A 12,049-nucleotide genomic window follows, 5' to 3' on the forward strand; every position below is an offset into this window, starting at 1 on the left:
TGAGTCACCTCTGGCTTGATTGAACACAGCACTGTCCCATGCAGCACAGAGTTCCCTGAGTCAGCTGTATTTGTCCTGTGCCCAGTCTCCCAAGAGCCTACCAGCCAATGCCACCCCACAGGAGAGGATTACAGATACATGAGAATTACTGGGAACCCTATACTTAAGGGAAGAGCAGATGGTAGCCCATGAAAGATTTGCAGCTGTTAGATAATTTCCTGTGTGACTAACTCATGAGCCCAGCTAAGCTAAAAAAAACAAACAAATCTCAAAACAAAACAAAAACCCTACTCAGGACGCTGGGATCTGAGGATTGTGGTTTGAAGCCAGCTGGGACAGGAAAAGTCTGTGAGGCTCTTATTTCTAACTAACCACCAAATAGCCTGAAGTGGAACTATGACTCAAGTGGTAGAGCACCAGCCTTGCTTTGAACAAAGAAGTTAATGGACAATGCCCAGGCCTGAGTTCAAGCCCCAACACCAGCACAAACGAATAAAAACCTGGTGCTCAATTCTGAGAAAATGTTAGGAAGCTGGCTGAATATGCACTGTCAGAATTACAAAGCCAGTATACATGACAGATAACTCTGCCCAACCTCATAGCTATGCAGAGCTAATTTTATATCCTAACCACAAGTGCCAAAGATCATAAAGCAAATACCATAAAGCTCACACGGCTGTCCTCTAGAGCTGTGTTTGAGGGTACAAAGCAACACATGCCACAGGTCCTCTTCCTACTTCTCTTTCCTGATATCCCTTTCCTTCACACCCTTTCCATGTTAGCTGGTCATGGTTTAAATCTGACATGGCTTAAAGAAAACAAATTCATATTTGTTTCCTAAGTGTTAATTAGCAAGAGAACAGAATCAGGCACCCCAAATCTCCAGAGAAATAAAAGCCTTAGATCTGGTGATTTCATGGATGAATTCTAACAAACATTTAAAAATAACTTTTCAAATTCTCCCAAGAAAGCAGAAGAGAACAAAATCAGCCCAATACTTTAGGAAAGCAAAAACACACACTAAAATCTTTTTATGAACACCAACTCAAAAAACCTAAACAAGTTCTAAACAAAGCTGGACAAGAGTGGCTCATGCCTGTAATCCTGCCTACGCAGGAGACTGAAATCAGAGTTCAAAGACAACCTCAAAGCTTTGAGACTTATCTCCAATTAACCAGCAAAAAGTATGTATGGCAGAGCAGTAAACTTGAGGAAGAAAGGAAGGCCCAGAGAGTTCAAGTCTTGGTATCAGCACGAAAAGGAAAAAAAAAATAAAATAAAATACACAAGTGAAAAAAACTATACCCTAAAATCTACTTATTCAACATTGCTGAAAGAAATGACTAGAGAAAGAGCTCACATCCATGGATTACAAGTCTAGAATGGACATAACAGTGTTAAAATATCAATATACCCAAAGCAGTTTACAGATAGATTCTTATCAAAATTCCACTACATTTCCCAGTGAATTCTGTCATGGACCTAAAGGTAGGCTTCTGCTAAGACCTCACTATCCCTGAGCACCACAATAATATATTTCTCTCCCGCCATCTACCTTGATGATGACACGCTGGTCGGATTGGTCCTCTAGAATGCTGTCTGTAGGGTAGGACTCAATCTGCTGTCTGATGGCAGAGGCAATGGCAGGTACAAATGTCAATGGGTTCAGATCCAGGTCATCACAGAGAATTTCTGAAAACATCTCAGGGGTCATCAGCTTCTCTGAAATCAGGAAAGAAGCATCACCACATTGCAGAGCCTCATTCATTAGGATCAGTCCCTTCCACTTCTGCCAGACCTCCCCCTACAGGCATACATGGACCGCTTTCAGATGTTGGGGATGGAGGAGAAAGCAAATGACAAAGCATCCTTCTCTGCTAGCCCTTATCCCCAGGACCTAGTCCCCTCATGATGAAGGAGCCTTTTAACAATCTCCTAACCAGGATCTAGGGCATTTCTACCAGGGCAGGATCTCTTACCTTGCCCTTTTATAACCATCCCATTTCCACTCTCACCTCCTCATTAATCTAGAACCCATTTCAAGGATGTTATATAGCTCCTTGATGTAGCTCAAGCCTGCAATCCTAGCTCTTGTGGGAGACAGAGATGGAGGATTACAGTTTGCTACTAACCTAGGCAGAAATTTTGTGAGCTGGGTGTCAATGGCTCACCATTTGTAATCTTAGCTACTCAGGAGGCTGAGATCTGAGGACTGAAGTTCAAAGCCAGTCCAGGCAGGAAAGTCTGTGAGATGCTATCTCCAATTAACCACCAAAATGTCAGAAGTAGAGCTGTGGCTCAAGTGGTAAAATACCGGACTTGGGCAAAGAAGCTATGCTATGGTGCCCAGGCTTTGAGTTCAAGCCCAGTACTGGCATGTGTGTGCGCGTGCATGCGTATGTACACATGCACATGTGAATGTGCAAAGGAAATTGGTGAAATTTCATCTGCATCAATGGAGAGTATCACACAAATGGAGAGTATCACACAGTTCAGGCCCAACCCGCACAAAGCAAAACCCTATCCCAAACCTAACAATAAAAAAAAAGAGACTTTCCTTAATCACTAAAATACTGGAAGTGGCACTGTGGCTCAAGTGGTAGAGCACTAGCCTTAGACAAATATCTCAGGGACAGTGCCCAGACTCTAAGTTCAAGCCCCAGGACTGGCACAAGAAACCAAAACCAAAAACACCCCCACAATGTTATATAAATAGAATTATATGGCATGTATACTTCTGTAAATTTCCTTTCTTCATTCAATAAAATTCTCTAGCCATCCAGGTTGTCCCTGCCTTTTTATTACACACAGAATTTCACACTATGGAGAAATCACATTCTATTTAACTATTTACCCAGTGAAGGATATCTAGGAGGTTTCCAGTTTCTGATTACAAATAAAAATGCTATAAACATTTGTGTCTAGATTTAGTGAAAACTCAGCGCCTCGCACTTGCAGGCAGGTACTCAAATATTTGAGTCACAAAATCACTTTTATTTTTTAGTGTTTTAGCCCTGACTGACCTCAAATTGAGATCCTCCTATCTCTCCTTCCTAAGTAGCAAGAGAGTCTTCTTTTCTCGGAGCCACATGCCCAAGAAATGCAACTGCTGGGTCATATGGTAGCTGCATGCTTAGTTTTTAAAAGAAACTGACATTGTTTTCCAGAGCAGCTGAGACATTTACATTACATTAGCACTGTGTGAGTGACCCAATTCTTCCACAATCTCACAAATATCTGTTCTCACTACTTTTTGTTTTGTTTTGGAGACAGGGTCTCAACTATAACCCAAGATGGCCATAATCCCATAATTCTCCTGACACTGGGATCATATCCACTACTTTTTATTGGCATACTTTTTATTATAGATCAAATTAGCATTTCTTTAATGGCTAATAATGTAGAACATCTTTTCTATTTTTACTTGCCGTATGTGTGTCTATTTCAGGGTGTCTTCTTGTCTGTTTGTTCTAATTGGATTCACTTTTTTAATGCTGAGTTTTAAAAGTTCCTTATGTTCTAGACTGTAATCCATTATCAGGTATATGGTTCCCAACTTATTTTTGCTTATTCTGCAGCTTGTCTTTTAAAAAGGAACTTCCAAAGGGAAGGGGTAACACTGTCCAAAAAGAAATGTAACCTAACTTATTTAGCTGTAACCCTCTGCACATCACCTTTATAATAACAATTAAAATATTTAAGAAAATTAAAAAAAAGAACTTCTGAAGGCAAGGCTTTGATGAATTCCAATGTTCAATATTTCCTATTATAGATAGTGCTATTAGTGTATAAAAGTTTTTTTCTCTAGTGTTCAATACCCCAAATTTCCTATGTTTTTTCCCCCACAGATATATAGAGTTTGTGTTTTACATTTAAATCTTACATTTCTTTCCTTTTTTGTGGGGGGCAAGGGGGGGGTTCCCTGGGGCTTGAACACAGGGCCTGGGCGCTGTTCCTAAGCTTTTTTGCTCAAGGATAGAGCAAGTCCACTTCTGGTTTTTATTGCTAGTTAATTGTACACAACAGTCTTACAAGCTGATGGTGGTTCACACCTGAAATCTCAAAGTCAGTCCAGTCAAGACAGTCTGTGAGACTCCTACCACCAATAAACACTCAGAAGAAGGCAGAAGTGGCACTAGTCTTGAGCAAAAAGAAGCTCAGGGACAGTGCCCATGCCCTGAATTCAAGCCCCATGACCAATATTAAAAAGAAAAGAAAAGAAAAGAAAAGAGTGTGCCTTGGCTATCTTTGACCTGAGATCCTTAGATCTCAGTTCAAATCCTGGTCTCTTTTGAGTAGCCAGGATTATAAACGTTAGCCACTGGCACCGGGCTTATATTTAATTCATTTTTACTTTATTTTTACATAACATGTAAGGTTTAAGTCAAAGTTCACTTACTTATTTATCTATGGATATTCAACTGCTCCAGCATCACTTTGTTCAAAGGGATTATCTTTGCTGGGCTCGGGGAAACATGCCTGTAATCCCACCCCTTGAGAAGCCTAGGCAGGGGATTGTTAGTTACAGGCCCAAGCTACACAATGACCCTGTCTAGAAACAAACAACAACAACAAAAGAAGGCTTTCTTCCATTGAATTGAATTTGGCTCAAACCTATAACACTGACTCATTCCTGTAATCCTAGCTGAAACTGAGACTGAGACCTGGAGATCATGACTTGAAATTAGCCCAGGAAGAAGAGTCTGTGAGACTCCATCTTTAATTAGCCAGCAAAAAGCTGGACTGCAGGCATGGCTAAGCATGCCAGCCATGAGCAAGCTGAGCTGGAGTACAAGGCCTTGAGTTCAAGACCTGGCACTAGTACACACACACACACACACACACACACACACACACACACACACACACACACACACACATCAATTGCAGTACTATTGCTTTTATGGGGGGGGGGGTCATGGAGCTTGAACTCTGGGCCTGGGCACTGTCCCTGAGCTCTGTAACACAATGCTTGTGCTCTACCACTTTGAGCCACAGCGCCACTTCCAGTGTTCTGGTGGTTAATTGGAGATGTAGCTCATGGACTTTCCTGTCTGGACTGGCTTTGAACCACAATCCTCAGATATCAGCCTCCTAAGTAAGTAGCTAGGATGACCACCGGCACCCAGCTAGATGGGTTTTTTTCTTTTCATTAAAAAAAATTTTTTTTTCTATAGAAGTTCTTGATTTCTAATCTATCTTCAGTAATATATAACTACAAAATAGTTACATAGCAATTCAGATTCAAAATTCCTAGCAGTATTTTGCTATTGTGGAAGGTAATTATAGAAACCTATTATTTATAATCACACAGGAAACAGGTCGATGAAAGACATTCCAACGGGAAAATAAGAGAACTGTGCTTCACCTCTAGACTCGGTCATGGTCACCTGGCTACCATGGTTACCTCATGGATTTCAGATCCTAACTGCTGGGCTTGGCTTCTTGGATTTCTAACTCTGAGCATTTAGTAGCTATTCTTCCTCAGAACTATTTATTTCACAAATAACTGTTTCAAAAAATACAAAAAAGCAAAGGGAGGAATATTTTATCTCTGGACAGAATAGTATTGATATGCTGGTATGGAATAGTTCAGGATTTCCTATGCATGTTTATACTTAATTTGAGTGTGTGTGTGTGTGTGACTTAATGTGTGTGTGTGACTTAATGTGTGTGTGTGTACTGGTCCTAGGGCTTGCATTCAGTCTGGGCACTGTCCCTGAGCTTTTCTTTCTCAAGGTTAGTGTTCTACAACTTGAGATGCAGTTCCAATCCTGGAATCTTGGTTTTTTGTCTGGAGTCTCACAAACTTTCCTGCCCGGCTGGCTTTAAATTGCTACCCTGAGATCTCTGCCTCTGGAGTAGCTAGGATTACAGGTGTGAGCCACAGGCACCCAGCATATTTTCTCCTTTTATCCAGTTTTTTTCCCTAACCACTTTTTTTTTTTCTGCTTATGTGGTGCTGAGGAATCGAACCCAGGGCCTCATGCATGCAAGGCAAGCACTATCTATACCACTGAGCCACCTTCCCAGCCCCTTTTTTTGCTTTTTTTTTTTCCCCCTAACCACTTCTGAATTTAAATTAGTCTTCTGTTCCAAGTGTTCTTATGGCACTTACCTTACATTCCTTCTAAATAGGGTGAGGGTACAAGTAAGTACTAGCAACATTCTATGAATGGTTGCAGGAAAAGTTACCAAGAATCTTTAAATAAATTGGGTCCTAATGATCAATACAAGTTTGGAGTCGCTTTTTTTTGTTTTTTTTTTTGTACCAGTACAAAAAAAAAAAAAAAAAGCTCAGCACTGTCGCTGAGCTTTTGCACTTAAGGCTGGGACTCTACCACTTGGAAGTTCCACTTCCAGCTTTTTAGTTATTAACGAGAGATAAAAGAGTTTCATGGGTTTTCTTGCCCAGGCTGGCTGTGAACTATGATACTCAGATCTCAGTCTCCTGAGTAGCTAAGATTATAGGTGTGAGCTGCGGGCACCTAGCTCAGTTCAAGTTTTACTCAGTGAATATGGGCTATAGCAAATTGAAAAAGGTAGAGACTTCTAAATGAAATGTTTCAATATTAAGCTTCTTAGAATGAATCTGTCTATATAAGTGTCTACTTAATCAGGAAATATTTCTCCTCCATAAACATGAAATAATGTTTTTATTGTTTTTTGAGCCAGTACGAGGGCTGGAACTCAGGGCCTGAGTGATGTACAGCCCTTATTTTTTACTTTTTTTTTTTTTTTTGCTCAAGGCTAGTGTTTTACCACTTGAACCATAGTTTTGCTTCCAGCTTTTCTGTTTATTAACTGAAGATAACAGTGTCTGATTTTGAACCATAATCCTCATATCTCAGCCTCCAGAGTTGCTAGCATCACAAGTATGAGTTATGGATACCCCCCAAAAAACATGTTTTATTGAAACTGATGATGCTGATTAACAACAGACCTCTGAAACTTGTATCTATTTAGTGCTGAAAAATCCACATTATCTTTATAACCAAGTTATCAGAAATAAACTACCAGCATAGCAAGGCAATAAAACAAATAAACCAAAACAGCGTCCCTTACTGCAAGGAGCTAAAACTAAAGGTGGAGAGATGAATTAACAAGTAGCCATGATACAGGCCAAGTAAGCAAAGATAGCAGATGATGTACAGTACCAATGATGGCCTGGTAGTTACGACTTCCCTATCCCAGTACTAGGTGTCATCAATGAACTGGACCTAACATATCTACCCTCAATACAACCTCCCAGCACCTCTTGCCAATGTCCTCTCTCACCCATATATCACTCATGGGTCCTGGAGAACAGGCACTTGGCTCTTTGGGCTGAACAGAGGCCCTTGGATGTGGGCTTGACACACCAGGTATCTGGAGATGACCAAAGAAAGTAGCCTAATCCTTCTGGAAAGCTCAAGGCAGCTATATATCAGTAACTGCTCACTCTCTTTAGGAAATCCCCTTTGGAAGAAAAATGCTGTAGGTAAGGATGTTAGCTGACATGTAGCTGTTAACAGCAGGGAGTTTCAACAAAGTAAGGCAGCTCAACTAACAGAAATTCCACACCAATTATGAAAGAAACAAGAGACTTACCATTAAGGAAAAACCCTCAAATTACTAGCACTATAATTATGCTAATATTTACACATGAAGTGACTAGAAAATCATTAGCAGTGAGATTCTGGCAGTTTTAAACTTATATCCATCTTATTTTTTATTGTTATTATAAAAGTGAAGTGCAGAGGAATTACAGTTACGTAAGTCAGGTAAGGAGTACATTTCTTTTTGGACAGTGTCACCCCTTCCCTCGCTCTTTCCCAGTTCTTCCCTCAACTTCTATCCATTTTAAAGTGATATTCACACTGTGCATGATGGCACATAACTATAACCCCAGCACCCCAGTAGCTGAGGCAGAAAGATTTCTTCAAGTTCATGACCAACCTAGGCAACCTAGGTGCAGTATCAATAAATGAAGCAAAAAATAACAAAAACCCAAAAAGCAAAGCAAAGTGAACTACCCCTCAAAAATACCCACTTCTTTTTGTCTGCATGTAAGTATGAGCATCAAGTCAGATAGAAGGTTGGGATATAACTGCTTAATATGAATAAGGCTATGGGTTCTATTCCTAGTTTTGCAAGAAAAAAAAGTCCACTAATTACAGGGCTTGCCATTTAAACAGGACGCCATGATTAGGGATATATCTGAATCCACAGAAATCAGGGTGAGCCATTAATCATCTATGTTGTCAAACTCATCTGCATTAAACTTGGTAAAGCCCCACTTGTTTGAGATGTAGATCTGGTGGTCAGCAAATTTGACCTTGGACCTGTGCATGTTATCAGTCACTTGTTCTTTATTCTGCAGCTTAGTGTGGATAGATATGATCACCTGACCAACATGTACCCTAGCCACTGTACCCTGGTGTTGCCCAAAGGCACCCCGCAACATGTATGGAGCCCAGATGACAAGCAGAGACCTGAGTACTTGCTGGAAAACTGTCTCCAGGATTCCTTTGGGCCATCCATAAAAGCCACAGGCTGTGAACACTACTGAGAATGCTGCTGGCTAACAAACATTCTACACTGAGTCATCATGAATAAAGAACTTTCTTGCCGGGTGCTGGTGGCTCATGCCTAAAATCCTAGCTACTCAGGAGGCTGAGTTCATAGTCCAAAGCTAGCTGAGGCAGGAAAGTCTGTGAGACTCTTATCTCCAATAAACCAGTCAGAAAACTGGAAGTAGTGCTGTGGCTCAAGTGGTAGAGCTTGAGCTGAAGAGCTGAGGGACAGCACCTAGGCCCAGAGTTCAAGCCCCATGACTGGTGGGGGGTTGGGGGGGAGGGGGCGCCCACACGTGCATGGGAAGAACTTTCTTGAAAGCTGGGGCTGCCTGTAATCCTAGCTATTAAAGAGGCTGAGATCTGAGAACTACAGTTTGAATCCAGCCTGGGCAGGGCAGTCTATGAGATTCTTATCTTTAATAACTAGCAAAAAACTGGAAGTGGAATTGTAGCTTAAATGTTAAGCGTGCCAGCCTTCAGTGAAAAAACTAAAAGACAATACCTCAATTTTTTATTTTTTTATTTTTTTGTTGGTCATGGTGCTTCAACTCTGGGCCTGGGCGCTATCCCTCAGCTCTTCAGCTCAAGGCTAGCACTCTACCACATGAGCCACAGCACCACTTCTGGCTTCTTCTGCTTGTGTGGTGCTGAGGAAATGAACGCAGGGCCTCATGCAAGCACTCTACCACTGAGCCACCTTCCTAGTCCCCCAACTTTAAAAAAAATTTTTAACACTATATTTTATTTAAACCTGTGTGCTCACAATGTTAAAATTTCAACATAATGCCTGAATTTAAGACCTCATACCAACATGAAACAAATGAAAAACCAAACTCCCAAACAAAACCCAAAAGAACTTGCTAATCTTTCTTAGCATAAGCTAAGAGACTTACATTGAGATCACAGAAGCCCAAAAAAGAGCTGGCATCTGCCTAGGGGTTAAAGAGAGAGGATGCCTGAAAAAGGAGGTGAGCGGACAAAAGAAAGCAGCACACATGCAGCTCATGAGGAAACATGAGCAGCCGAGGCTGGAAAGGAGTTATGGTGAAAGGGTCTGAGCAGCATCCTTGTCATCTTCGTCACTGGTACTACAGAGACTTGCCATGCCAGACCCCTTGAGCCACCAAGCCACTCCATGGAAGACAGCACCTGAAGCACTACAGGGGATTTTTGGTTTTGCCTTTTTCTTTTTTTTCTTTTCTTTTTGCTTTTTTGAGATATCTCAATATTTAACCCAGACTGGCCTTGAACTTTCAGTCCTCTTGCTTCAGCCTCCTATGTGCTGGGGATGACACACATGTTCTACCATTGCCAACTGCTGCCATAGCTCAGATGTAGTTTGTGTTGCCAAAAATCCATGTTGAGGCTTAGTTCCTAATAAGCAGGGTTGGGAGATGGGGCCAGGAGAGGTGATTGAGTCATGGGGGCAACATCCTTGTGGGCAGAAAAATGCTTTGCTTTGGTGAATGAATTCTCTTACTCCTGTGGAGTTATCATAAGAGAAGGTTGTCACAAGGCAAGTTCATCCTTCATTTGGTTTCTCGCAGTAGTTGAGGTAATAAAAAGCCCTTACCAGTTAAAAAGATGCTGTCACCTGCTCTTGGACTTCCTGGCCTTTGGAATCACAAACCACAATAAACCTCTTTTCTTTATTCATTACTTTGTCTCAGGTACTCTATTATACCAGAATAAGGACTAAGACACATGCTCATCCTGAAAGGAGCAGGGAACAGTGGCAGAACCAGAATGAACCCAGACTCTACATCTTTAAGAACCACGGCATAATGTTCTTTATGCCAAGTCCAGGATACCTGACAGGCAGCTGGTAGGAAAAGGGACATATGTACACATAAGATACAATGGAGACCAACTGTCCACATACCATTCATATTCCAGGTGAAGGCATCCCTTAGCTTCTGCCCATCGATTTCCATGTCTAGCCGGATGGGCACCAGCACCTCAGGCTGGGATGCATTCTCATGGATCACTGCTGGGTCATGGTCATCAAAGCTGAAATGAAATGGCAGCATCTGTCAGCCCATCCACTGTGCCTATAACCCTAAGGATGTGAGTTCTCAGCTTCTGGCTGCATTGTAGGTCCATTGTAAATGTGGCTGAGGAGCTAAAGGGGACAGTAGCACTCAGGACTTATGTTTTCCAGGTTGGCATTCAATCACTGAGTCACACCAGTTTTTTTCTTTTGCTTTGCAGTGTTTATCTCTTTCCTTTTTTTTTTTTTTTTTTTTTTTTTGAGATAGTCTTGCTTCCTGCCTAGGTACATGATGTTTGGACCACACTCTTCTTATTTTAGGCTTTCCCTCAAATTTGGGATGGCAGGCATGCATCACCACACCCAATTACTTTCTCGTGAGATGGAATCTCAAACGGTTTTGTCCAGAGTGGCCTGGAACCACAATTCTTTTCATCTTTACCTCTCACACAGCTAGGATGACAAGCATATACCACAACACCTAGATATTGGTTGAGAAAGGGTCTCATATGTATGCTCAGGATGGTCTCAAACTGTGATCTTCCTAGTACTGGTAAGAGACACCAGTACAGGGTTGAAAGGATACTTTCTTTTTTTTGGTCAGTCATGGGGCTTGAACTTGAGGCCTGGGTGCTGTTCCTGAGCAATTTTGTTCAAGGCTAGTGCCCTTCCTCTCTAAGCCATAGCTCCACTTTGGGTTCCTGATGGTTAATTGGAGATAAGAGTCTCAGGAACATTCTTAACCCAGTTGGTTTTGAACAGTGATCCTCAGATTTCAGCCTCCTTGAGTAGCTAGTATTACAGGTATGAGCTACCAGTGGCTGGGTAGTGGCACCAGTCACCTAATGGTAAGGTAGAACAGAAAAGGCCAGCAGAAGTCCCAAGGCTGTAATAGGGATAAGTAGAGCATAAATAACAAGTGTCAGTCTGTCTGCAGCAAATGGTGCAACAGAGCACGATTGCCAGTTTCATGGGCACAAGAAGGGCCAGGAAACTACAGACTTGGACAGTAAAGGAAAACTTAGGCTCCAATGGGACATTTAAAGCCCAAAGAAGGGATTTTCTCAGGAGCTGTGGACAAGAAGAGCATTTTCAGAAGATAAAATACTCAAGCAAAAGTTGAAACACAGAATGGAACTGTGGAGAAGCAACAATCCCCTGAAGGCAGAGAGCAGATCACCCTGTGGAGAGGTCCTGCGGCCTCCAAAAAGGTAGCAGATATATCCAAGGGCCAGAGGTTCTTCATCTCAGGCTTCAGTATCTGACTCTTTCCTGTGGCAACCTCATGAGTCCGAGGAAAGGAGTAATGTATTTTCAGAGGACAAAGAGGAAAGAGATGGGATGGGCAGGCTGAGTCTGAGGGGAAGTTGGGAGGCCAGGGGAAAGCAAGGGCATCTGCGGAATGTGGAGAAGGCTGAGAAATTACTTTCAGAGAGCATGGAAAAGATGGAGAGATGCACTGGAGTGCTCTGGGACTCCAAGATGGGAAAGTAGAGGGAGT

At 41.9% G+C, this 12,049-nt stretch overlaps 1 protein-coding gene across 2 annotated transcripts in view; it reads right to left on the reverse strand.

The window, feature by feature from the left end:
* The window catches only part of Smarcb1 (SWI/SNF related BAF chromatin remodeling complex subunit B1), a 37,881-nt gene that overhangs the window by 11,386 nt on the left and 14,446 nt on the right, over positions 1–12,049 (reverse strand). For both annotated transcript variants that reach the window (XM_069994454.1, XM_069994455.1), the window contains exons 5-6: positions 10,441–10,568; positions 1,556–1,722 (exon numbers count right to left, since the gene is read on the reverse strand). In XM_069994454.1, coding sequence (XP_069850555.1) covers positions 1,556–1,722; positions 10,441–10,568 — 295 coding nt within the window. The remainder of the gene's footprint in view (positions 1–1,555; positions 1,723–10,440; positions 10,569–12,049) is intronic.

Source organism: Dipodomys merriami, unplaced genomic scaffold, assembly GCF_024711535.1.
Source record: "Dipodomys merriami isolate MVZ:Mamm:240054 unplaced genomic scaffold, mDipMer1.0.p SCAF_45, whole genome shotgun sequence".
NCBI lineage: Eukaryota > Metazoa > Chordata > Mammalia > Rodentia > Heteromyidae > Dipodomys > Dipodomys merriami.